The sequence below is a fragment of the Ovis canadensis genome, chromosome 7 (genome assembly GCF_042477335.2).
Source record: "Ovis canadensis isolate MfBH-ARS-UI-01 breed Bighorn chromosome 7, ARS-UI_OviCan_v2, whole genome shotgun sequence".
NCBI lineage: Eukaryota > Metazoa > Chordata > Mammalia > Artiodactyla > Bovidae > Ovis > Ovis canadensis.
Genome location: NC_091251.1, coordinates 59,481,941 through 59,506,709, shown reverse-complemented (window position 1 = coordinate 59,506,709; position 24,769 = coordinate 59,481,941). Strand labels below are relative to the sequence as shown.

The window sequence follows — 24,769 nt, the reverse complement described above, 5'->3', positions numbered from 1 at the left end:
AGGCTAGGGGCCCAGGATCACGATGAGAGGCCCCGGACCGTGTCTTTCTCATCCCACCAAGACTTAAGAAACAGCTGCCCTGGGACTCCTCTGGAGGTCCAGTGGTAAAGACTTTGCCTTCCAATGCAGAGGGTATGGGTTCCATACTCCGGAAGCTAAGACCCCACATGATTCACAGCCCCCAAACTGAAACGAAACAAAAGCGACACTGTAGCAAGTTCAATCAAGTCTTGAAAACAAAGGAACAAACAGCTGCCCTTCTGAATTAGGCTCCCATCAATAGTCAGTGTTCCAATAAAGTCCCTCCACTGAGTGCTTACATATTTATCAGTAATTATTTTAAATACTCTATTTTTGAGAAACTTGAAGCACAAGTATGGGAAAATGATACCATCAAACAACGCACTGTTTACGAAAAAGGCCAAAGTCTCTGGGCTGTACTGGTAAAGTAATGACTGACTCTCCCATGAACTTTTCTCCATATAAGTTGTGGTCCTTAGCACAGGGAACTATATAGTCCATATCTTGTAATAACCTAAAATGGAAAAAAGTCTGAAAAATAATACATAATTTTTTTTTCAGATTCTTATATGTAACTGAAAAACTTTGCTGTGTATGTGAAGCACTGTAAATCAACTATGGACATTGTGCTAAGTTACTTCAGTTGTGTCCAGCTCTTTGAGAAACCAACTATACTTCAATTTTGAAAACACACACACACACAAAGACACAGTCTTCATGGCCTTGCACTTTGTCTGAGTTCATTCAGTTATCTATGCCACCCTGATCATCCTAAGCTTTCTCTGCTCCTTCCCAGTTCTCTTTTTAAAAAATCAGAAGTCAAAAAAGAGTGGATAAATTTATACAGACAGCTGATTCTTTTTGCTGTATAGCAGAAACTAATACAATGTTGTAAAAGCAACTGTAATCCAGTAAAAATTAATTAAAAACAAAGCAAAAAAAATTAAAGATTGGAAATCTGAATTTACCCTTTCTGTAGTAAAGTTTCATATGCTGGGTTTTAATATGTTTTCTGGGTTGGTTTTCATTCAGATTTTCCTTCATCATTCCTCAGAGCAGTTCCTGAAGCAAGCATGTCTTCCCTGAGTGACCAGGGCCACTGTGAGGATTAATATTTATTTTGCAGCTTCTGTTTATAGAGCACCTAACGCTATTCAGCAGAAAATCACTTCATTTCCCGAAGACCATATTTTTGCCTACTTACTCCCCTACCTTGTCCCTGGCAATATGTGCAGGTGTTTCAGCTTCTTAAGGTGTTTTCAGATATTCAGGTCATCTGCTAGGCCATTATTAGGTCCACCATAAAAAATAAATTCAGAAAGAAAAAGGCTTCTTCACAGATTCTGGCTGGTGTTTAAAAACAAAATTTAAACAAAGCACACAGGCAGAAAAGTTTGATCATCCTGAAATATTACCGCCCATCAAAATGTCCCCTCCTGTATTTTTTGAACCATGTCTATGACAGTGTAGAATAGCACTGCTAATGTCTATAGGCAACAAATAGAATCATTTGGGTTTGGGAAATGTTTTTTAGAAAAAGTGGCTTTAAATAATTAACATCAGGGCATTCTTCCTCCCTTCTGTATCTAGTAAAGTAAATACCTCTTGACAGGAAGTATTCCTTTATGGAAGCCCTAACTCCAAACTTCAAGTTCAAGGTAACTGCACTATTATTAAAAAGTGTACTTCAAATACAACGTCTCAGAAAATCATACTGTTTATAACAACAAATATTCAATTAATGTTACCAACTTAATTGCATTAAAAGATTCATGTACTACTACTATCTTTGGGGGAAAAAGTAAAGGAAAAGAAAAATACTAAGAAGGAAAACAGAAAAATAAAAGAACTAAGCAAGAAAATGGAGGCCAGTTTTGGACAGTAAACCACTAACTTGCTGGCTCCTACATTAGATAGTTTTATATGAGTTTTCTGATTTAGCCTAAATCCTATAGTAGGTATCAACAACCTTGTATCAGATGAAGAAAACAAGGTTCAGAGAGATTAAGTGTCTTGCCCAAGGGCAAAAGCTCTCACATAGAAAAGCCAGAACTTCTGTCTGGGTCTCTCTGAATCCCATGTTCCTTTTGTCATTCACAATGACTCTCAAACTGAAGACAAGAAGGGGAGAAATTAAAGCCTGATCCATCCAAGACAACAAAATCTAGGATTACTCAGAGACATTGAATTAACCATATTTTGAGTAAATATGTGTTTTCCAGCCATTGGATCAACTATGATGTGATTCAAACTGGCTTTTCTGAAAGCCAAAGATACCAGATGGACCGTCTTTCAATCTGGTGTTTTTGTCATTTAAACACAGGCCTAGAAATCAAAACAAATAGAAACATAAAAATCTTTTTTAAAAAAATACGGGCAATCTGTACCCCAGAGTAAAGACAAAGAATGACAAATAGTTACCAAAACCAGTCCTGTAAGAGATTAGGCCTAAATCTATGATGGACCTAGACAGTGTATTAAAAAGCAGAGACATCACTTTCCAACAAAGGTCTGTCTAGTCAAGCTATGGTTTTTCCGGTGGTCATTAACGGATGTGAGAGTTGGACCACAAAGAAGGCAGAATGCTGAAGAGTCAATGCTTTTGAATTGTGGTGCTGAGGAGACTTTTGAGAGTCCCTTGGACAGCAAGGTGATCAAACCAGTCAATCCAAAAGGAAATCAATCCTGAATACTCATTGCAAGGACTGATGCTGAAGCTCCAATATTTTGGCAAAGAGCTGACTCATTGGAAAAGACCCTGAAGCTGGGAAAGATTAAGGGCAGGAGGAGAAGGGGGCGACAGAGGATGAGATGGTCAGATGACATCACCGCTTCAATGGACATGAGTTTGAACAAACTCCAGGAGATAGTGAAGGACTGGGAAGACCAGTGTGCTGCAGTCCATGGGATTGCAAAGAGTTGGATGGGACTTGGTGATTGAACAACAAACAACAACCATGAAGAAAGGCAGTCACCCCTCCAGTTTCCTCCTGCAAGAGAGTCATCAATCACTACTTGTGCTGTGTGGAGATAAAGGTCCCCTGACGTGGGCATCCAGAGGGCTTCTGACAGCACTTGGCTCCATCTTTCCATCTGCCTTCCCTTGTGCCCCCTGACTTTTCCAGGTATGTCACGGAAAAGCAACAATGCCTTTAATAATCTATATTTGACAAGACTGGAAATTAACCTTTTAGTGAATCTTTCACATTAAATGTGAAACAACAGAAGCAGTGGTGCTGTGACATTTTTGGTAGGTGAGCACATCAAAGGCGCCTGCCTTCAACCATCTCCCTGAACACCCAAGGGTATCTCCGGCTGCCAGGTCTCCTTAGTCTCGACAGGCGCGAAGCAGAGAGGAAGGGAGCCTAAGCGAGTTCGCCGGATCCTCCACACAAAAGGAAGGTATTTCAACCCACTTCTCCTTCAATCTTATGCACTTCATTATGCCTGGCTTTTTAACATTTAGGTAAAAAAGGGAAAGACAGGATGAAAGACAAAGCACATTATTTCTGACTGCCAAGCTCCCAAATGCAGAAATACATGGACACGTGACTTCAAACCCTTACACACTCCACCTTAATCTTTCTGCTGGCAGTTTTCAGAATGATCATGTTTAGTATTTTCTGTTGGGAAGGCAAGTGCCTTCAGCATTTCTTCAGATGTCAAGAAGCATTTTAAAACTGAAAGCACATGAAATCTGGAGTCAGCTCATAACACTGTCATATAATAATGAAAGAACAAATAATTATGCTCATCTCTAAGATGCCTATGTTCTTGCATCCCCATAGCTAGTGTCTAAGGGCCACAGTGAGTCACACACGCGTAGAAACCTCCAGTTTCTCTCCCCTGTCACTTTCCTTAATTCCAGAAACACAGGAGAAGAAACCACACAGAAGACATTGATATTTGTACAAGGTCACCTTCAGGATCCATCACTGACAGAGCAGTCATTAGGCTAATAATAGACATTTGGGACTCTACCGTTCTGAAAATTTCTCTCTTCATTCATGGATCAAACCAAAACACTAGTTAAAATAGACCACCATGGATGGGGAAACTTGAAGGATGCCTGATTAGTTCTGAACAAAGTTTAAGGAGAGATGCAGTCACAGATTTAGGTACTAAGGGTTTCATGGGCACTTCTTACATGAGTGTGGATTGCTCCTGACTGGATAGTGGGTTTTCTGTTTTTCAGTTCTGCCCCCTTATGGCTAGGGCAGTCAGGGAGGCCTCACGGAGGAGAACTGAAACTGGACCATGGCTGGGGGGGTGGGGGTGGGTAGGCTGCGGGAGGGCGGGGAGTGGTGGCGTGGATCTGGCGCCCTGGTAGGAAACGGCAAGAACAGAGGAAGAGAGGACAAGGTATGAGGAAGGAGAAAGCATTGCTTGGAGGGTCCGTTTTTAGAGAGGGGAGATGAAGATCAGACAGGCCCGGTGCGGCCAGACAGGAGGTTGGGCTAAGGTTCAGAGTTCATCCCCAAAGCCACAGGGAGCTTCCAGGGCTTCTCCGCGCCTCTTAGCTGTTTGCTGAATGGCTAAATGTGCAGGAGACGAAGTTCAGGAGGAAGGACATGTCTGAAGGCGCATTACTCTTGCTGCCAGGTCTGGGATGGATGTGAAGGGAGTTGGTCCGTGGGCAGGAAACAAGGAACATGATGTAGGTAAGTGGGAGAAAGGCCCTGTTTCAGGCAGTGGCAGAAGAGAGCCAGGTGAGTGATTTTAGGGAAGTCAGGAAGGTTGCAGACGAATAGAATATCAAAGGGTGAGACTGGGAAGAGAGGACAAACTTGTAGATAACGGGGTGATTACGCTGAGACCAGAAGAATAATGACAGCATTGAAACACAGAGTTCACGGTCACTGGGCCCTGACTTCCAGGGTCCATCACTTTGTATTTTAACCAGATAAAATACCTTGCATCATCATTAGTCAGTGTTGTCCATTAGACGATAGTCTAGACAAGGACAAAGCCTGCATCTTACTTGCCTTCATCTGTTCCAAGTTTTGGAAGCACAACAACTGACACAAAAGAGTTCAGGTGTTCAAAAAATACTAGCAAGTACAGGAGACTCTTTGGAGAATGATGAAGCTGTCAAAAATCAGGTGAGTTTGTAGTGACAAAGCATGTCCATAGTCATGACTAATGGGGACACTGGGGATACAGAGGCTGTCTCTGACTTCTTTCATAACTATGGGCCTTCTCCTGACTAGGAATATCCTGTTACTCCTGCATCTTCCTTCCTAATGTCTGTCAGCGGCATCCTTTGCTTTCTAAGGTGCAGATGAATGCTCTATCAGGACACACTCCTCGCCTGGAGGAACATAGAGGAGTTAAAAAAGCCAGGAACTGAACCTCAAGGGTGCCTCCATCTTGGCAGCAGGAAGGAAAAGATCATCTAGTTGTTCTAAGGAAGTCAGAACAACCAAGATTCATGCCTGTGGAAGGAAACACTTAAAATGCAGGCCACCCGAACCACCGGACCTCAAAAGATGTTCACTGCATACCTCAGAGTGATGCTTACTCAGCTATAAATCCTATTTCTCGCGCTTTGAATGACAGTTCGCTTTCTGATTCCCTGCCTACCAAAGAGTTATTCTTTTTTTAAAATTTATTTATTTTTGGCTGCAGTGGGTCTTCATTGCTGTGCAGGCTTTTCTCTAGTTGCAGCAGGCAGGGGGCTATTTTCTGGTCATGTGTGGGCTTCTCATTGTGGTGGCTTCTCTTGCTGCAGAGGGCAGGCTCGAGGGCAGCGTGTGGGCTCAGTACTTGTGGCTCCCGGGCTCTAGAGCACAGGCCCAGTAGTTGTGGTTCACAGGCTTACTTTTTCCTCAGCATGTGGAATCTTCCCAGATCAGAAATTGAACCTGTGACTCCTGCATTGGCAGGCGGATTCTTTACCACTGAGCTACCACAGAAACCCACCAAAGAGTTACTCAAATGTGCCTATTTACTACAAGCCCATTGTACAAGCGATTGCATGTTTGTGTCTGGAGGAACGGAAGCTTGCAGTTACCTTCCTTACTCCATTCAATATCTGCTTTGAGATATGTCATTCTGATTTCTATCAACAGAAACCTTTCCTTCATAGGAAAATCAGAGCTCAGGATTTCCGGTTACCTATGGCATATAATAAAAGATTCTTCATCGCAGTTTTCTTTACCTGTCCCCTAATAGGGCTTCCCTTGTGGCTCAGCTGATAAAGAATCCGCCTGCAATGCAGGAGACCTGGGTTCGATCCCTGAGTTGGGAAAATCCCCTAGAGAAGGGAAAGGCTACCCACTCCAGTAATCTGGCCTGGAGAATTCCATGGACTATATAGTCTACAGGGTCGCAAACAGTCAGACATGACTGAGCGATCTTAACTTAATAGGGATCAGTTGAAAAGCTGAGCCAAGGACAGATGGTATCAAAGAGAAAACTTAAAGTAGACACAAAGCTCTCATTTGAGCAGCCAATAACTAATCAAGAGAAGGGGATTTGGTTACATTCAATAAACCAGTCCATAAAATATAAAAGATGGATCAAAACCCTCCTGCATTTGAAAAAAAAACAACAATGCCCTTCTGATAAGTGCCACCCAATGATTAGTTCCATGGAGGCAGGAGGAGGCAGATGTCCATATTACTATCTGATTAATCCGAATCACGTATTGCAGAGTATAGCTCCAGAGAGGTACCTGTTACATTTGGTGAGTGAAGAGACTGTAATCTAATTCCTTGCAGGGAGAGGCAGATTTCACCTTTCCCAGGCTCTCCCCCAACCACAGCTGGCATCATGCTGTGTCAAGTGAGCACGTGATAATCATGTTCGCTGGTCCTCTGGCATCCAGACCCCTGTCTCACTGTTCTCCTGGCCCACTTCCCCTCCCCATGGTACTCTGTCTACGTCAATGCACTGTAGGAGCCCCTTCTCCCTGGCCCAGCCCCAAGTGGTTACCATGACAACCCACCCTAACAGCAGGCACTTGACAGGGGCCTTCCCCTACGCCTCAGGACAGGAGGCAGTGTGGAGACCATGAGACCCACGGCAGGGGAGGAAATGAGGAAATCGCATCCCCAGTTGCCGTCACCTCCCTTGGTCACAGACTGCTCAGCTGCTCAGGGAAAGCGGGGCCTCTGTCTCTGGAGTTTCCACCTTTCCATCCCAACAGCCTGTGGGAGAAACAGGATGCATCAGTGGTCATATCACCTAACTCTTTTTATTAAAACAAGCAAATGGCTAAAATCCAGCATCCTAGGTAATTTAAATATCCAGCCTGAATCTAAAGGCAGGTATCCCCAAAGTCTTTATGTGGAAAGAGGTGCTATTTTCCGCCCCCAACCAGAATTTGGCATTGAAGGACAAGGCAAGAAGTGAAGTCAAGGTGCAGGTATACGTGTATCTCTCGTGTGTGAGGACAGGCAGCATGGTTGATGTTGTTGGGTGTGGGTGGCACCTGGTACACAGCCTTCTTGTCTCATTCTTCACTCTTAAGGTGTCATTCTCTGACTAAGGTTCCTTCCTATGCATAAGCCCTTTATGATTTATTCATCACACTTATATTGAAAATAATTCAAATTTACATAGCCTTTCTCTAAATTTCAAGAGTTTAAAGGAAATTTAAGCTACTGCTTTAGCTGCTGGGCAGAAGGGGACTGCAAAGAGTTAGGCATTATGCATCAGTGCATCAGCACCTTGCATACAGTAGGTACTCAATAAATGGTGGTGGTGGTGGTGGTTTAGTCGCTAAGTCGTGTCCGACTCTTGTGACTCCACGGACTGGAGTCCACCAGGCTCCTCTGTCCATGGGATTATCCAGGCAAGAATACTGGAGTGAGTTGCCATTTCCTTCTCCAGGGGATCTTCCCGACCCCAGGAGTCGAACCCAGGTCTTCTGTACTACAGGCAGATTCTTTACCAACTGAGCTATAAAGGAAGCCCAACACTAAATAAATAAATGTTAATGAGTTAAATAGAAATACTAGAAGTGAAGCCAGCACCCTGCACCAAGGGCACTGTCCTCCTTTTACTAGGACTTAGTTCCTAAATCCTGACGTGGCACCAGGGTAATGCCACAGCAACAGCAGGGACAAAGTCACTTGCGCACACAACACTGCTGCTGTTGTGTTTGGCCAAACCTTGGGCCATGCTTCCCACTTCTTGTGTCTTTCTCAATCCTCTCCTCAAGATCCAGTTCTACTTCCCTAAGGCCTCCTGTTCTTAGGGACTTCCCGCTTCTCGACAGCGCTGCACAGTTGATTCACCTCATGTGGAACTTACAAATCAGAATAAGCACCCCTTTTACTTTCTGAGAAAAGGTGTGAGGTTTGGGTGATAAAGCCTCAGGAGAGCCATGCAGTGGCTTCCAGCCAGTCATACTGATGATCCCCAACTCTATACCCAACAAGTGGCCCAGATACCAATGAAAGAAAGAAAAGTCATTACTTCTGCTCCCTTGGCTGGAAAGGGGCATTTCTCTGGACTGGTGTTCCCCTGGAGAGGCCTCTGGGAGTCCTGAAAATCAGGTCTGCTTAAGAATATGAACCACTCTAAACCAGCATTCTGCAGAAGCTTACCAAGGTCAGCAGAGAGCAGTGGGGAGGGGCTGTGCTGGTCGGGATGGAGGCAGGGAAGAGGTCTCAGAGGAGGAGACCTGGAGCAGAGTGTTGAGAAAAGGAGGAGTAAACTCAGTGGAGAAGATCCAGGAGGGCACTTCGGGCAGAGGGAACGGCCTGGATAAAGGCTCTGCGTGTTTGTGACCACTGCTTCTTCGATGAGCAGCCTTCAGGCACTTGCAGGCAGTAGGTGCATTTCACGCATGTGTTTGTGCATGTGATATCCCCGTGGCATTGCTACCTGGAGTGATGACAGTGGCATCCCCTTCCATCCCCCTCATACGTAGGGCAGGGATAGGAGTTCTGTGTCTACAGGGAAATAGTCTCCATCCTTGAGGGTGAGTGTTTCTATGCTTACTACCAAGGTCCGAGGACATGCTCCCTTCAAAAAGCCTGTGATAAAGTAAAACAAAGCATCCCACTTCAAGTGAGCTCTCCTTCCATACTGGACTCTTCTAATTTATCACAATTATCTGAAAGCAACAGAATTTACAAAGCCTGGGTAAATTCTGAGACAAAGATCCACAAACAGACCGTAATGTAAAAAGGTCAGGAGTGGGCACTCAGATCAGACACGTTCACTGGTGTGCTTGCTGACCGGCGGGACACATCTGTGAGCACCCGGGTGGCCACACAAAGCCCACCAATCATGACACGCTATTCAATGGCACTGCCGACAACAAAGCTCCCCTTAGAGACTAACGAGTGTCGTATCCAATGTCTTCATGTGCGGAGCTGCTATTGTCCCTAAATAGAAATTCAAGTTCCACAGAAAAAGAGATTCCCTTCATCATGGGTTGTCTTATTTCACCAAAAGGAAGCTTATTAAGAAAGATGGGCATGGAAGGAGGCAGGGAGAAGACAGCCACAGCCCCATGAGACAACACTAGAGTATTTACACTCTATCAGTGCAACCTGATAATGCAAAAGTTGTGCCATTCAGAACCTGGTGTAAATGTTGAGCACACTTTATATTGTATTATCTAAATGTAAAGAGTAATTCAGATAATGTTCCCTGGCCTTGTATTTGTACAAAAGAGAATTTTTGTACATCAACACAGTCAACTAATAGTTTGGTAAAATAAAATAATAACCTGGAATCAGATTGGCCTGATTGAAATCTTTGGTCTCCTATTTACTAGTTGTATGTCCTTGGAAAATCTTCAATATTTCAAAAGCCTTATCTTTAAAATGGGGATCTTCACCCTCATAGGCCTGCTGAGAGGCTGAGATGGTTAATGTATATCAAGTGTTTAATGCACTGTCTGGCACATGGCATGTGATCAATAACTATTAACTATTATGAGTATAAAAGAGTAGGAACATTAAATGATACCTTTTCAACTTAAGAATCTTAAGTGATTGCAAACTGAGTTTCCTATGAGAACAGTAAAAAATAAGCCAGTATTGCTTCTTCAGTTGCTCAGTGGTAAAGAACACACCTGCCAATTCAGGAGGCGTAGGTTTGATCCCTGGTCTGTGAAAAGCCCCTGGAGAAGGAAATGGCAACCCACTGCAGTATTCTTGCCTGGGGAATCCCATGGACAGAGGAGCCTGGTGGGCCACAGTCCATGGGATGGCAAAAGAGTTGGACATAATTTAGTGCCTAAACAACAACAAAACAACAACGAAACTGCAAAATAAAGTAAGAACATGTTGGCCTAGATGTTAAACTATGGAAAACACTGGGAAAGTCAACTTCTAGTCCTGGTCCTGAACTGCCTTTCTGTATTGGGCCTTCCACTAGCTTCAGAATAAGCTTTGGTAGAGTTATTGCTGGATAATGTCTCAAACCCCTTCCAGACATAACATCCTGGAGTCAACCTTCAGGGCAGCTGTGATGGCAAAGGTCAACTCAGTACATTTCATAAACCATAATTAGAGGACAGTGTGATGGGGCCTATCAGCTGTGTTATGTAATTAGCCCTCTGCCTCAAGGGAGGGAGTGCCTGTGTACAATTATGCAATCACATTCCGAAAGGAAAGGCACTAAGGCACATCAAATCACAAAGAAAAACAACTCTCATTCCTTGGAGCCACAGTTTCCACCTAGGAATGCTGTCCAGGTAATTTGAGTCTGCACCTTCTTAGCACCAAATATTTGAACAGCTCTTTATTTTTGTAATACCTGGCAATACAAAGGGCACATTTACATGGCCCGTTCTTATTGGCTTTATATTAAACTGGGGAGCTATATCCCATTATACCTGTGCTGTAACCTGGCACTTCCCGCTTAGCCTAAAATCCTAGTGCAAACTTTATGGTTTTTTAAACTTTGGAGTGTGTAAGATTCACCTAGGGAGCTTGTTAAAAATGCAGACCCTCTCCCTCCATACTGATTCTGCAGTTCTACTGTGGAGTCCAGTGATGTGCCGTTTTCACAGCCTCCCCAGATTCTTGACATCAGTGATGCCTTCTGTGAAAAGCACTCTAAGACTCATTTTCAGTAGCTTTGGGGAGACCATGTGAGTGGCTGAGCAACCATCACCACCAAAACTGAGACTTCTGCACTTCACCTCACCGTCAGGTAGCAAGAAAAACTAAAACGTCATCTGTCCATCCCCTTTCCTGGCAGAGAAGTGGAACTGTAGAAATTTCTAAGATTTAAAACAACTTGGGAGCAGTGCCTGAACTTCTTTATCATTTTCAAAACCTTCATCTCACCCATTCTCAACTTCTTAGATGAAGGGTATCAGATACATCCGTTTGCTCTTGCAGTATATCTAAAATTCCTTAGCTCCTTTATCCCTTCCCAAACCTTCCTTGGCTTCGTTAGGTTGTTCTTAAGGTATATTGGTCCAGCTGCAGATCATAGTATAAATGGCCAGAGACATGCTTTTGATTTGGATTCCAAAACCCTCCACAATTACACCCAGCCTGCCTTTTGGACCATAACCACAATTTGGTCAATCTTTGGAGAACTGTCCGCAGTAACATGTAAACCCATTTACTGGGTTATCACCTATAATTCTGGCTGCTCACCTCCAAGTGCAGTTTGAGTTAGCTTTTCCATGTGCTTTGGTTATACATATGCTCTTTTGCTTCTTTTCTGCACACGTGGCTCATGTCAGATCAGTATTTCACTATTACATCCAGAAGTTTCACTACACACAAGCTCACATAAAAGTGAACAAATGGACCAGCGTCTAGAGGCCTGTACTGTTTATAATCTTCATGCAAAGAAATGACATTGTCTATCTACCCATTGTTTCCTGTCTCTAAGATAATCTCCACCCTTGAGACTGTTTCCTCTGATACCATGTTCATTAACAATTGGAGGAGGAGGACATATCTGGAAAAATGTGCTATGTCAATTGCATTTATTCACCAAATTCTCATGACAATTGCTCAATTGTTCCAGGTTCTTTGACATCTTAGCCTTGACTCCGAGGAGTATGTCATTGTGCTGTGCATTTAAATCTGCAAGCAAGGCAGAGTAAGTGCTGCCCGTTGTGCTGTAAGCCTGAGTCAGTCATTCAGTCAATACAGACCTTTCTGGGAAAAATGAGATTACCTCACCCACATCAAGAGTCTTAGCTTTTGGGAATGACCACACTCAAGCATGTGCCTATCTGTGCAGTCCTATTCCTCAGTTTAGCTCACTTAGCCCTGGATTTACAGCCCATCACCCTATAAAGCAACAAAATTATATTGGGCACCCAAACAGTTAAAGCCTTTCCCCTACTGAGTAAGATGCAGAAACAAGTACTCTTGAAAAAACAAAGAGAAATTAGTCTGATAATGAAAAACCACTGAAAGCAATTTACAAACCATTTCCCCTGACAGTATATAAACTGTTAATATAATGTACATAATTCAGGATCGGTCCTTTTTGGATTCCTCCCTTCTAATCATGCATCTTTCTAGCAGCAATACTGACACTTGAATCTCTTCTCATAGTTTCAGAAGGATACACGGTAGCAAACATAACTATACATTGAATGAAACTAATGGTTTGTATTGTTTATTCAATGGAAATGTCTCTTGTAATTAAAAATAAAGGTTGATCAAGCAACTGTGAAACCAAATATTCACAGAATCCAAGCACTTGTGCAAAGCCTAATTTGGTGCTCTGCACCTTTAAATAAACAAACTAGGGGATCACCACAAATAAAAAGGGAACTTAAATGGTAAAACTATTATTTCCTTAAAAAACTATGCAAGCCAAGAAAGAAGTTTTGCAAAATAAAATTGGGTGGCAGCTATAATAAAGGAGGAGCCCTGATGTCCCAAAGAACAGAAAAGCAAAAAGAAATTTCAGAAAGGATAACAAATTAGTTTAGCAAAGTCACAATGAGAGAGGGCAGAGGATGCAGCGTCCAAGGAAAGAGGAAGGGGCGAGTGGAAACAGCTGGAATTGTTCAGCTGTGTCAACATTCGGCTGTTTCACAGATTGACTAGCAAAGTGTCATCTGAAACCAATTACATTCCCAAAACCCCACGGACCCAGTTCATAACATTGATTAATCCACATTGTGAAAAAATCCCCAAGCAAGACTAGAACAGCTGTCAGCCCTTGGAGCTCAAAACACACACACACACACAGACACAGACACACACACACACACACACACAAAACAGCAATTGCTTAAGAAAAAGAAAAGAAGAAAAAGCTCCTCTTGAAATTTTAGGGGTTTTTCAGAAGGTATGCCTACTGAAATAGAAAATAGATTTAAAACTGCTTCTACCAGTGCCTGTTTGAGAACAAACGACTATAATTAGAAAAGCAGGGGTTACATTAAAATAAACCGAAAGTCCATTCCCAAAATCAGAATGAGCTGCCTCCAAGTCTAGAATACCTTGCGTCTTTTTGCTCCTTTTTGGGTATAACACTACACATTTCATTTTTCTTAAGTGCTTTTCTTCCTTCTCATTATTTTAAATGCATTGCTCCCATCAAAATATATATTTAACATATTTTCTAATCAAGACATTTTTAATACTTTAGTCACATTTCACAAAGGGAGAAGTAAACACAAAGTCCTTGATTTGCAAACACGCAACTTGTTCTTGAGTCAAATATACAAACGGCCACCACACCCCTGCCGTGCCTCCTCTCCTTGTATGGGAGCCTGTTAAGGTTTCCATGAAGCTTTGGCCTTGCCTCTGGAGCTAACATGGTTAGATATCCAGCCACCAGGCACACAGAGGTGACCTGGACACTCCATAAATGGCTATGAAAGGCTTTAAGAAGTTTCCGATTTTGTACTTGGTCTGCCGTCTCCACAGTGATACCAGAGAAGCTGTAAAAGTCTGACAGCCTTTGGATGGATTTTTTTCCCCACAGAAATAAAATATAGGCTTACTCACTTGTTCACTCATTCAGCAAACATTTGTTGAATGTTTACTCTATACCCAATACTGGGTTTCAGCATTTGCATTTTATATATGTGCAAAAGCACTGAAAGGTTTAGTGCCCTGCCTAGGGCCATAGAGAGAGATTGTGCTCCAGTCTGGACCCAAACCCAAGGCCGCCTGATATCTAATTCGGTTCTCTTTCTAAAAAACCATGTTACTACATTATGTTTAACACAGATTTTCATAAGCTAGCTAGGGAGCCCCAAAAGCAAGCAAAATATAGTTCCTACAGGGGAATGCATTCCAAGTTACAAAAAATGGTACAAATAGGACTTTAAGAACATAAGCAGTTCATATATTCAGATTACACTCTAAGTTTGCTCTTTTCCTTTCTAAGTATCCCATTAGTAATCTAATGGTCTCCTCTGCTGAAACGCCACTCTGTAAATTTTATGAAACTGAAGTATGCCTTTGATACATGGATCCTTTTGCTTGTGTTTCATAGACTAATCTCTATTACTAGAATTAACTGTTTCTCTGTAACTCAGATCTTTCAGAGAAATACAAACCTTCATTGCATTGGTATATCCTTGGATTTAAAAAACAAAGGAAAGCAAACAAACCACAATTTACTGTGTCAGGCAAAGGAACCTCGGCTTATTCTTTCAATTTCAGAATTGGAAGGCCAACATTAACAACAGCAACTTATTTCAGATATAAAGAAGTCATGTTACTAAATACTGTTCTCCAAACCATAACATTCTCCGAGCTTTGCAGTAGGTAACACCTACACTGAGTTTTGTAGGATTTAAGCAAATCCAAACTCAAAGTAACTGGGGTGGAGGCAGGACAAAAACAGAGCAATAAGAAAGTCTCTAGACAGACTCTCCAATTCTTTCCACTATTTTTTTTTCACTCTAGAGGATATTTATAATTATTGTTTTTTAAATGCTCATGATGTCACAGATAACGAACACCAACTGCTCCCCACAGAACTCTTAGTACAGTACATGTTTATAAGAGCAAATTACTGTTTATACACAGATAGGATTATAAATGAGGGGAAGAACATTACAAATTACATGTTATTGAAAAAAAGCCAGAACATTTCCATTTCTTGCTTTTCATGAAAAAACATCATTACCTGGATCATGCCGCCTTCTCTCAGTTCCCTCACTGGACACTGGCATGGATAACCCTACAAGATTAGAGTAGTAAGTTTATGTTTTTATGATATGATTTTAGAACACAGGGTAATACCCACAGTGATAGGAGCAAAATCACTCACATTTCTATATTTCAAACTACTCTACGAATCATTAAAGTACAAAGATTTTAACTTTAAGTGCTGGATGAAGAGATCATCCGTCCCAAGAACTACATACGTCTGCTGCTGCTGCTGCTGCTGCTGCTAAGTCGCTTCAGTCGTGTCCGACTCTGTGCGACCCCACAGACGGCAGCTCATCAGGCTCCCCCATCCCTGGGATTCTCCAGGAAAGAACACTGGAGTGGGTTGCCATTTCCTTCTCCTCTAGGACCTTCAAATAAATCCCTCCTAAAAGGCTGATCATTTAACATTTAGAACTGAATCTTAAAAGAACCTGAATGAAGTTTTGTACAAAATGGGGTCTTTTCTCTGCACATTTGGATTAATAAAAAGTAAGTGATATTGTTTTTACTTTCTTATCAATACTATCTACTTTATAAAGTGTGCTCTGCTCCTGGAAATAGTATTTTTGTGAATAGGGTCAAGTTATAGATCTACCTCAGGCTACCATATGACCTTAAAGAAGACTGAAAGATCACAGAAGCAGCATCTTCCTTTTTGGTTCTAATACTATTTTGAAATGAGTTAATACACATAAAGTCCTCAAAACAGGGTATGGACCATAGTAAAAGTCTTGGAATAATGTCACATGTTCAGTGTTTCCATTCCATTGGAATTCCAGGAATCCACGTCTGGGCAGGCCCAAAGCAGTTCTGCAGCAAATGAATGGAAGGCTTTTTTTAAAAGTATGGCTTCCAATCCACTTCTCTCCACCATCGAAGGCATCTTTTCCTAACACTGCAGAAAAGGAGTTGAAACCGAGCAGGCAGTTCACCTGTGCTCTGAACTACAACTGGCAGAGACCTGGAAATGGTGCCTTCCCATTGCTTCTATGCTCTACATGGCCCTCTGAACAGCTTTCTGAGATTCATATGCTAAAAGACTCTTGTTTGATTCTGAAGCAAGGGTGAGGCAGTATGCAGGTGCACCATTTATCACAACAAGCTTCCTTACTGCTCCTGTTATTTAAAACCAAGACACTCACTGACCCCGCAGGACTATGAACAGCTCATACCTCAGATGCCTAGACGATCTCAGGGTTGGAATGGGTATTAAATGTTGTCTAGGCCCACCACCCTGCAGCACTGTTGGGCACAGCTCAGTGCTTCAGATTGCTCAAATGGCATGAACTGCCTACCAACGGCACCACTGTTTATGTTGCAGGGCTATTAACTTCTCTTAACCCAAGAGAGTTTCAATGATACTGGGCCTAGGGGATAAAGGGAAAGAGACGTGTGGAGAGCCCCAAGAAAAACTCTCATCTCTATTTGTCAGGTATCCAACTTAAAGCAAATATTAAGGGACTTGGAGAAGGGAATGGCAACCCACTGAAGCATTATTGCCTGGTGAATTCCACGGATAGAAGAGCCTGGTGGGCTACAGTCCATGGGGTCATAAAGAGTCAGACACGACTGGGTGACTTCACACCAGACCTGGTGGTCCAGTGGCTAAGACTCTGCATTCCCTTTGCTTGCTATTATCATGGGAAGCAAAGCAAGCTCCACCAGGACCTCCACAGTCATGCCAACACACTTTGATCTAAAAGCCATTCGTAAAAAGAGTAATGTAATTTGAAAATATACATTGAGCACCTACTCTTTCCAGACTCTGCTCTGAAGTAGTCAAAGGTCCACTGAATGATACAGACATGGAAATATACATGATATATAGGCAATTATTCTGTTACTCCAGAAAGAAACCACTGCTTCTAAACTAAAGGCAGCACATTTACAAATGGGTCCAAAGGAATTCTTGACCTGGAATTGATTGATATTGAAATATCTTTAAAGAAACAGATCATGTCTACCAGTTGCTTACAATTTATCAAAATCACCTTTCCACCAAAATCACCTTCCCATTTTTGAGTAAAAATCCTCATTATCTACTGGACTATTTCAGATAAATGTCATGAAGGTGGTAGAGTCCTTCTCAGTGTTGAAGACCCTTCTCCTTTGCTTCAGGTGAGGTAGAGGCTATGGTTCCCAAGCTGTGAGACTGCAACTAATTCACAAGAAAGCCATGGGATATTTTAAAAAGTCAAGGGTAGCACAGTCTCTGTCAGTAGCAGACACTGCTACTAGTAATTCGAAACTATTAATATATGGAACTGTTGCTATTCTTCTTGGTCTAGGGAGTGAAAAAATTCCTGAGACACAAAGATACCATGAGCTGAGAATGTTTGAGAACCTTAGGAATTGGGCAGCGGGTCGCGTGTGGGGGGTGGTGGTTCTCTTCATCATACCTCAATAACCTCAGATAGCAGGCTTAAGAGTGTCTCCACTCTTCAAAGTCACCTTGAAGGGAGGTTCTAAGAGAGATTTAATAGATTATCATTGTGTAACATGTCACTTCTGATTTGCTAAACAGAGATGGTCCTGTGGAATCGTAGTTAGAGGGTGTCTTAAGATGTTCTTCAAACATGTATGTGCCCGGCATGTACTATATACACATATACATATATATACACACACACATACATATATATAAACACACACGTTCTTTTCCATTAAAAACCCTTCCATCAGGGAGTTTGGGTCTTTTGAGCATGAGCTGCCCATTCTCCTTGCTTGGTGCCCTGTAATAAATAGTGCATTCTCCTTCACCACAACACGGCAGCAGCAGCTTGGTTTTGCTGCATGCTGGAGAAGCAGATTCAAATCTGGCTTTGTGATGGGGGCACGCCCAGTGTGATGGGTGAGAGCCTGGCTGCCACTGGGCATGATCACAATGGCAAAACTGCTGTCCTCTCACACAGCCTCCTAGGCTCACCTCTCTCTTTCACTGGCATCTATGGATAAGACATTACTTTGCCAACAAAGGTCCGTCTAGACAAGGCTATGGTTTTTCCAGTAGTCATGTATGGGTGTGAGAGTTGGACTGTGAAGAAAGCTGAGCGCTGAAGAATTGATGCTTTTGAACTGTGGTGTTGGAGAAGACTCCTGAGAGTCCCTTGGACTGCAAGGAGATCCAACCAATCCATTCTAAAGGAGATCAGCCCTGGGTGTTCTTTGGAAGGAATGATGCTAAAGCTGAAACTCCAGTACTTTGGCCACCTCATATGAAGAGTTGACTCATTGGAAAAGACTCTGATGCTGGGAGGGATTGGGGGCAGGAGGAAAAGGGGACGACAGAGGATGAGATGGCTGGATGGCATCACGGACTCGATGGATGTGAGTTTGAGTGAACTCCGGGAGTTGGTGATGGACAGGGAGGCCTGGCATGCTGTGATTCATGGGGCCGCAAAGAGTCAGACACGACTGAGCAACTGAATTGAACTGAACTGATGGAGAAGACTCAACTCAGGTTCCTGCCTTTATCTGGTCTTCACACCCTGATATTGGTCACAGGTTTGGGGTTCCAGCTGCTCATGCCTGGGCTGGGTGGGTAGGTATTGGGATGGGGAGTCTGACCACAAAATGGAGATGGGAGGACTCACTTAGATTAACATGATTCAGCCTTGTCTTTATCACCCCTTACCAGAAAAGCCCTACAGTGTGTGTATGTGTATATATAAATATATCTGTATAATAAACTACCAAAGTGCTCTGTCCCCACTGAGCTCTGATTTTTGCTGGTAGGGCACCTTCATCTTGGAGTCTATTTGAGTGAAGTGAGTGAGTTTGGGCAAAATCCCATCTTGACCTGTCTCTCAATTGAGCAGAATGTCCTATGAAACAGATAGGGCAGATATAATTAGCTCTGGCTTTGAGATGAGCAAACTCAGGTCCACCTGAATTTAGTGAGGTTAATGGATTTTCCCAGAGTCCCCAAGCTCCCAGAGCAGGGCAGTTCCTTGACCCAAGTCTTTCACGTCTAAACCTCCCTCTCTCTTCACGCCACTGCTGCCTTGGTTTTGAACAAGAAATCAGTGCCCTTCTCTACCTCAACATGCATACCCAGTGGAGAAGCAAGAAAACATTCTCTTCAAGGCAAGAAACATCCAGTTTCACCCATATGGTTCTGTGGAACTATACTGGGCTTCCAGGCAGCCCTAACACATCCAAAGGCAGAAGTCATCATGTTAACACCCTGGAAGGCTATGTCCTCGTCTCGAGGAAGCTCAGTCCTCACCCTTCTAGTCTTGCTGGTATTCCAAGTCTCCTTTCCACAGAAGAAAGTCTGCAGAGGCATTTAAGAGCCAGGAAGTGTGTAGACCTGTGCTTCTCATACATGAGCAGGCATCAGAATTACAAGAAAGCTTGTTAGTGTACAGGTTGCTGGGCCCAAGCCCCAGAGTTTCCCAGGGTAGGGTGGAAGAATGTGCATCTAACCTGTTCCCAAGTGATGCAGAGGCTGTTGGTCGAAGGACCACTCTGAGAACCACTGATATGTAGTGAGTCGTCTCTCCCAAGGGCCTGGGTTATTGGTCCACACACACCAAATGCTTCTTGAGACACGTCCAGGAGGGCATTCACTGATCATCTTAACAAAATCATTCAAGTGGCTTCTCTCTTCAGCTTTGTTTTAGACCCAGTGCAATAGAGGTTAGATAAAAGTCTCTGCCTTTGGAAACATAGAAGCTAGACATGGACAAGATTCATGTGGACAGGCCTAGAAAGATAATACTATCATATTCTGATTATGATAACTCTCCCAGAATAAAACAAAAGGCTTACAGTGGCGACCGAAAATTTCCTTGGGGGGTCTCCAAAGACTGTGCTTCCTAATTTTCAGTGATACCATCATGATCCCGAGGATCATTAAGCAGCTGTTACAGCTGTGTTTAATCACAATCCTACCGTCATATTGAGTGGCTCTGACCTACTGACTTGCGAGTCCTTGGCCTCCATGGAGTCGCTCTGACAGGCAGAAGTGGCTGCAGAAGGCAGTGATAGAAATGGGTTTAAATGCTGAGACTCATGGCATCAAAGATCTGTGAACTGTTGAGCTACAGAGAGAAAATCATCAAAATAATGATCATTTTTTTCTACCCCCTCCCTCGCTTGTTCAAAGAAAAGAGCCCTTAATTGCTTCTTGAACTACACACAAGTGGCCCATTGACTGTGACTGTAATTCAGCCGAGAGGCAAGGAAAAATCTAAAACGGATTTTGTTGAGGCGATGTCTTAAACACAGAAAATGCTGCAGAGAGCTTGCCACGCACAGGACACTGCTAGGTAGAACTGAGAACAGCTTGGTATATATATGGTCAGCAGTCAAAGCCATCTTTCATTGTAGATGATACCAGTGTGGTCAAGGGAGATGTATTGTTTTAAGTGGAAAGGGGGTGAGAGAGAGAAAGAGAGGGGGAAAAAATGGAATAGAAGTCATATTAGAAGGATATCCCATTACAGATGACCTAGCAAATTCAGATTCCTAAAGAAGATGACACTGTTTAAGGAAACTGAATTCTGAATTCAGTTGTTTACTATTTACCTATCTCTCTACACCCACATCCCAGGTATATATGACATCTGAAGGAGTCTGAATCATTTTCTTCCTTCTGGAATGCATCAACCTAGAAAGGGTTATGGACTTAGGCAGCGACTCTCTGCCCATACTGTCCAGTTTGCCAGCCATTCCACTCAAGGTCATGGCAACAGGGACCAAGAAAGGGGCGCCAGCAACTGAGAAACCTACTGCCAACTACATGCCTACATGCTTATCTAGGAAGAAAGTGGACCTTCCAAGGAAATCTCCTTTTCCAAAATGCGCTTTTCTAACTTTTCTGTGCCGTTAGGCCCCTTAACTAAAAAGTAATGCCTAATACTTCTCTGAAGTCTCTCATCCCACTTCATCCAGAGATCTCTTTTTTTCCATAAAGGCCTTTTGCACGCCCTGCTGGGTAGCTCCTCCATTCCTCTACCCTTCCATGGAAACCAGCCCACTCACAGCACGTACATCCCCTGCACTGGGGGAGGTTAGAGGGAGGGCCTCCACTTCTGCTCTGCACAGAGTAGCTGGGTCACATCCTCATAACACTCAAGTACAACCCTGTTTGCAAATAAGCCTCAGTGGCGAGAGCAAACGAGTGATACTGACTTCCTAGTAAAGCAACCCCTGGATAATCAGAAGCGTAGGTGATAAAAATTAGCATTGACTACTTACTATGCATGGAGTCCATATTAAGGGCTTTAAACACTTTCTCTCAATAAGTCCCAACAATAACTCTCCAACCATGATCCCCATTTTAAAGAGAAGAAAATTGATGCACAGAGAGAGTAAATAAGTTACAGAAGTCATAGTGATAGCTGTAAGCTCGTGATGTGAATCCACATCTCTGAGTCCAAGCTTTTATAATCTATTCATGATCATAAATGGGGCACATGCTGCACTGGGGCAATCTGACAATCTGGAGGGTATGTGTTCTCACCTATCTCATAGAGTCAAACACTTACATATCTACTACATGTTGGGCAAAGAACTTGATGCCCTTGACATATTATTTGTACACTTCACGATTCTAAAAGGTGAGCTGTTTTATCCACCTTTATCAAACAAGAAAACCCTGAGTGCACGTGACAATAACTCACCTAAGTTTCTCTGGTGGCAGGGCCAGGATATGAAATTTAAAATCCCATGTGCTTTATTAACTCATGGCATATGTATTACCATCATCCTCCTGGCTAGTACCAAAAAAAAAAAAAAATACTAACTCTAATCCAGGACTATTTTAAGACAATAACCTTGAAGGATCTTCTGAATTCTACACATCAAAAATGATGCCACCGGTTCATTTAGATGGTGTCTTCAAATTTTCATATAAAAGGTACTCACCTTTTAAAAAAGCAATAAAATGGAAATTTATTAATAGATCAATTAAAGAGACGTAAGTCACTTATTTCATTACCAGATCTCAGATGTAGTTCTACATTGTTCATCTAGTTTGTCTAACTTTTTTCCTGACATAAGCCTGACTTTAATCCCCTGGTGGCAGGATACACTCTCCAATTATAATGCCACTTGCATAACTAAGTAGCGTACGAAGATTTCAAGGGTCTCTTAACAGTGGCTAAATTTCTCATACAGTCACTCGTTCATCTACTACTGAGTCATGTACCCAGTTTCAGAAGAGCTACGTAAAAAAGGCCCAAGTATAAATATCATTGTTGAATTCCTTCCAAACTCATACAAGGAGGACAGAAAAGGGGGTAAGAGAGAGTAGCCCCTCAGTTAGCAAGCACCGATTGAGAAGGTATAATGTGCCTGCACCATCCTAGGCAGGGGAGGGCTACCTGAAGAATCACCCTGCTTCTGATCCTCAAAGAGCTGGCTCAGAGCTGGAGTGGGGAGATGCTCAGACAACACAATGTGGGTTATTGGGTTTCATGGGCTTCCCTCTTTCTGGCTGGGGCACTTCTGGATGGAGGTGCTAAAGAGCTCATGTTCTGAGTTAGACTTGGTCTAAAACCTGGCTCTGGTGCTTTCTTTCCTGTGCATCTGTGAGCAAGTTGCTTGAACTCTTGCAGACTCTGTGTCCATATTTGTAAATGGAGATGACAGTACTTATACCAGGGCAGGAAGGAGAAAGCCAATCTTATAGAAATGGGTCAGCACATGACCAGCACATGGCCAAGACTATTAAAGTTAAGGGCAGCACAAAGTTGGCAAGAAGGGAGCTGGCTGGTCCTGTCCCATTGCAGGTAGCTCAGGAAGCCACTTAGTTCCTGAAAGCTTCCCTCTCTTACTTCTCCAGGGTTTGGAACTCTTTGGCTTGGTTTCAACTCCCACTTCCCTATCCCTGAACCTCGTGCAAACTTCACTTGGTTAACCTGTATTTTTCTTTCAGCCCAACCTGAACCTCCCTTTCCATTTCTCACTGAAACTCCCACTCCATCACAAGAGGCATGAGTCATCCCTGATGCTCTCCAAGCACCTAAGCTTACCCGTAACTCAGCAGCTGTCACTGAGTCCCTGTGTGCATGCCTACATCCCCTACCAGAGTGTATGAAACTGGAAGGCAGCTCCCCGTTTGATAATGGACAGTAGCAGGTGCTCGGGAACCATTTGTTTAGAAGACGCATGAATGAACGCAAATAGATACCATGTCTAAACCTGCATAAATCTGCCCGTAATAAAAAGCACATGGCTCAAGTGTGGCATCGAATTCTGCTGTCTTGTCTCACACCTGGTGTCATTACATCTCTGGATAAGTAGAGACACTTATGGTGTCACTCTGAGGCCTTTCTAATACGACATCAGCTGCTTTTCCTGCACATGGTGGGCAGAGTTATGAGGTTTGGCTAGCTTTCTCTTAGTCAGTTCACCATTGGTCAACAGAGGTGTTCATGTAGATGCAGTTAAGATGTTTATGCCAACGTCGGGCACAAATAAATGTGGAAAGAATTCAGGTCAGTCCAACCATTAGTAACAGTATCTTCTTGCTCTCCTGGGAGCTGTTTCAGATTTCGGCTGCATCCCTACCCCTACATAGGGAGACTGGGAGAGGACTGCAGCTTCTAGAATTACAACCATTTTGTCAACTTGTCATTTGCCTCACTGTCTGGCCGGTGCTTCTCCCTCTGGGTCCAGAGACATTTTGCACAGGAAGAAAGCAATAAAGTGAACACAGGGCCGATGAATTCTCCAATCTTCAAAGTACCTTGTTCTGTCCCACAGAACATACATATTTCTGGCAAGCACCATGGAGAGCCTCACATTTGTTACCTCCTGCTCTGCTGGGAATCAAAGCATTTACCCCCCATGAGATGTTTTTTAAAGGCCCAAGGGCACTGGGCCATCTTATCCCCACTCCCTTGGTGAGCTTCCCTGACTACATGAAAATACCTGAAAAGGCTAACTTTGTCTGTTCCATATTGCCTTAAAAATAAGAATACTCTTAACCTTTAGGGATTTATATTTGGAAAAAGGAAATGAACTAGATACAGCTTATTAAAAAAAAGGCAGGAAGGTGAGTCATTTTTCAAATTATTTACAAATTTGGGATGAAAAAATACATATATATTTGCAGCTATTGAATATGATGAACTGATTTGTTTCATCATTTCTCAGTGTACCATACCTTTGTTGGTTATATTTTACTTTCCAAAGAAAACTGACTGGGGCCCATAGCAGGTGCTGAAAACCGATTTGATTAACAGAGTAGCCAGAATTTATAATCCATAATTAGTTAGAATTAGCCTGGGGAATAATAACTAAAATTCTAGAGAATTGAGAGCCAGAAGATCCATATTTAGATTTCAGCTTTACCACCTACTAATCATTCCTGAAACATGGGCATAACAAACAGTCCCTTCACAGAGCTCTGTGATAATCAGACGTAACAGAATTTTGTAAAGTGCTATATGTCTCGGTAGTAATGGAGATGTTTCCAGTTCCTCATCATGATTGAAGGGCAAATGTCAATGGGGTTGCTCTTTCAGAGAAAGTTACAGTAAGGTATTTTTTTTAACATGTTAAATCGAATTTATAAATCAATCTCCATCAATGGTTTCTTTAGGTTTCTTTTGGCTAGGACATTCTAGAATCCTAAGGGAAATGATACAACACAAATCATTGACTTGGTTGGTTTAATACCGGCTCAAAGAGTTACAAAGTATTATCATTAGAAGAAGTTTAGAAAATAACTA

General features: G+C 42.7%; 1 protein-coding gene across 2 annotated transcripts in view; it reads right to left on the bottom strand.

The window, feature by feature from the left end:
* The window catches only part of RORA (RAR related orphan receptor A), an 808,767-nt gene that overhangs the window by 625,339 nt on the left and 158,659 nt on the right, over positions 1-24,769 (bottom strand). The window contains exon 2 of one of the 2 annotated variants that reach the window (XM_069596318.1): positions 15,058-15,111. The exons of the other annotated variant lie outside the window; for it this stretch is intronic. Within the exon in view, the coding sequence (XP_069452419.1) occupies positions 15,058-15,111 (54 nt within the window). The remainder of the gene's footprint in view (positions 1-15,057; positions 15,112-24,769) is intronic. 2 annotated transcript variants of the gene reach the window in all.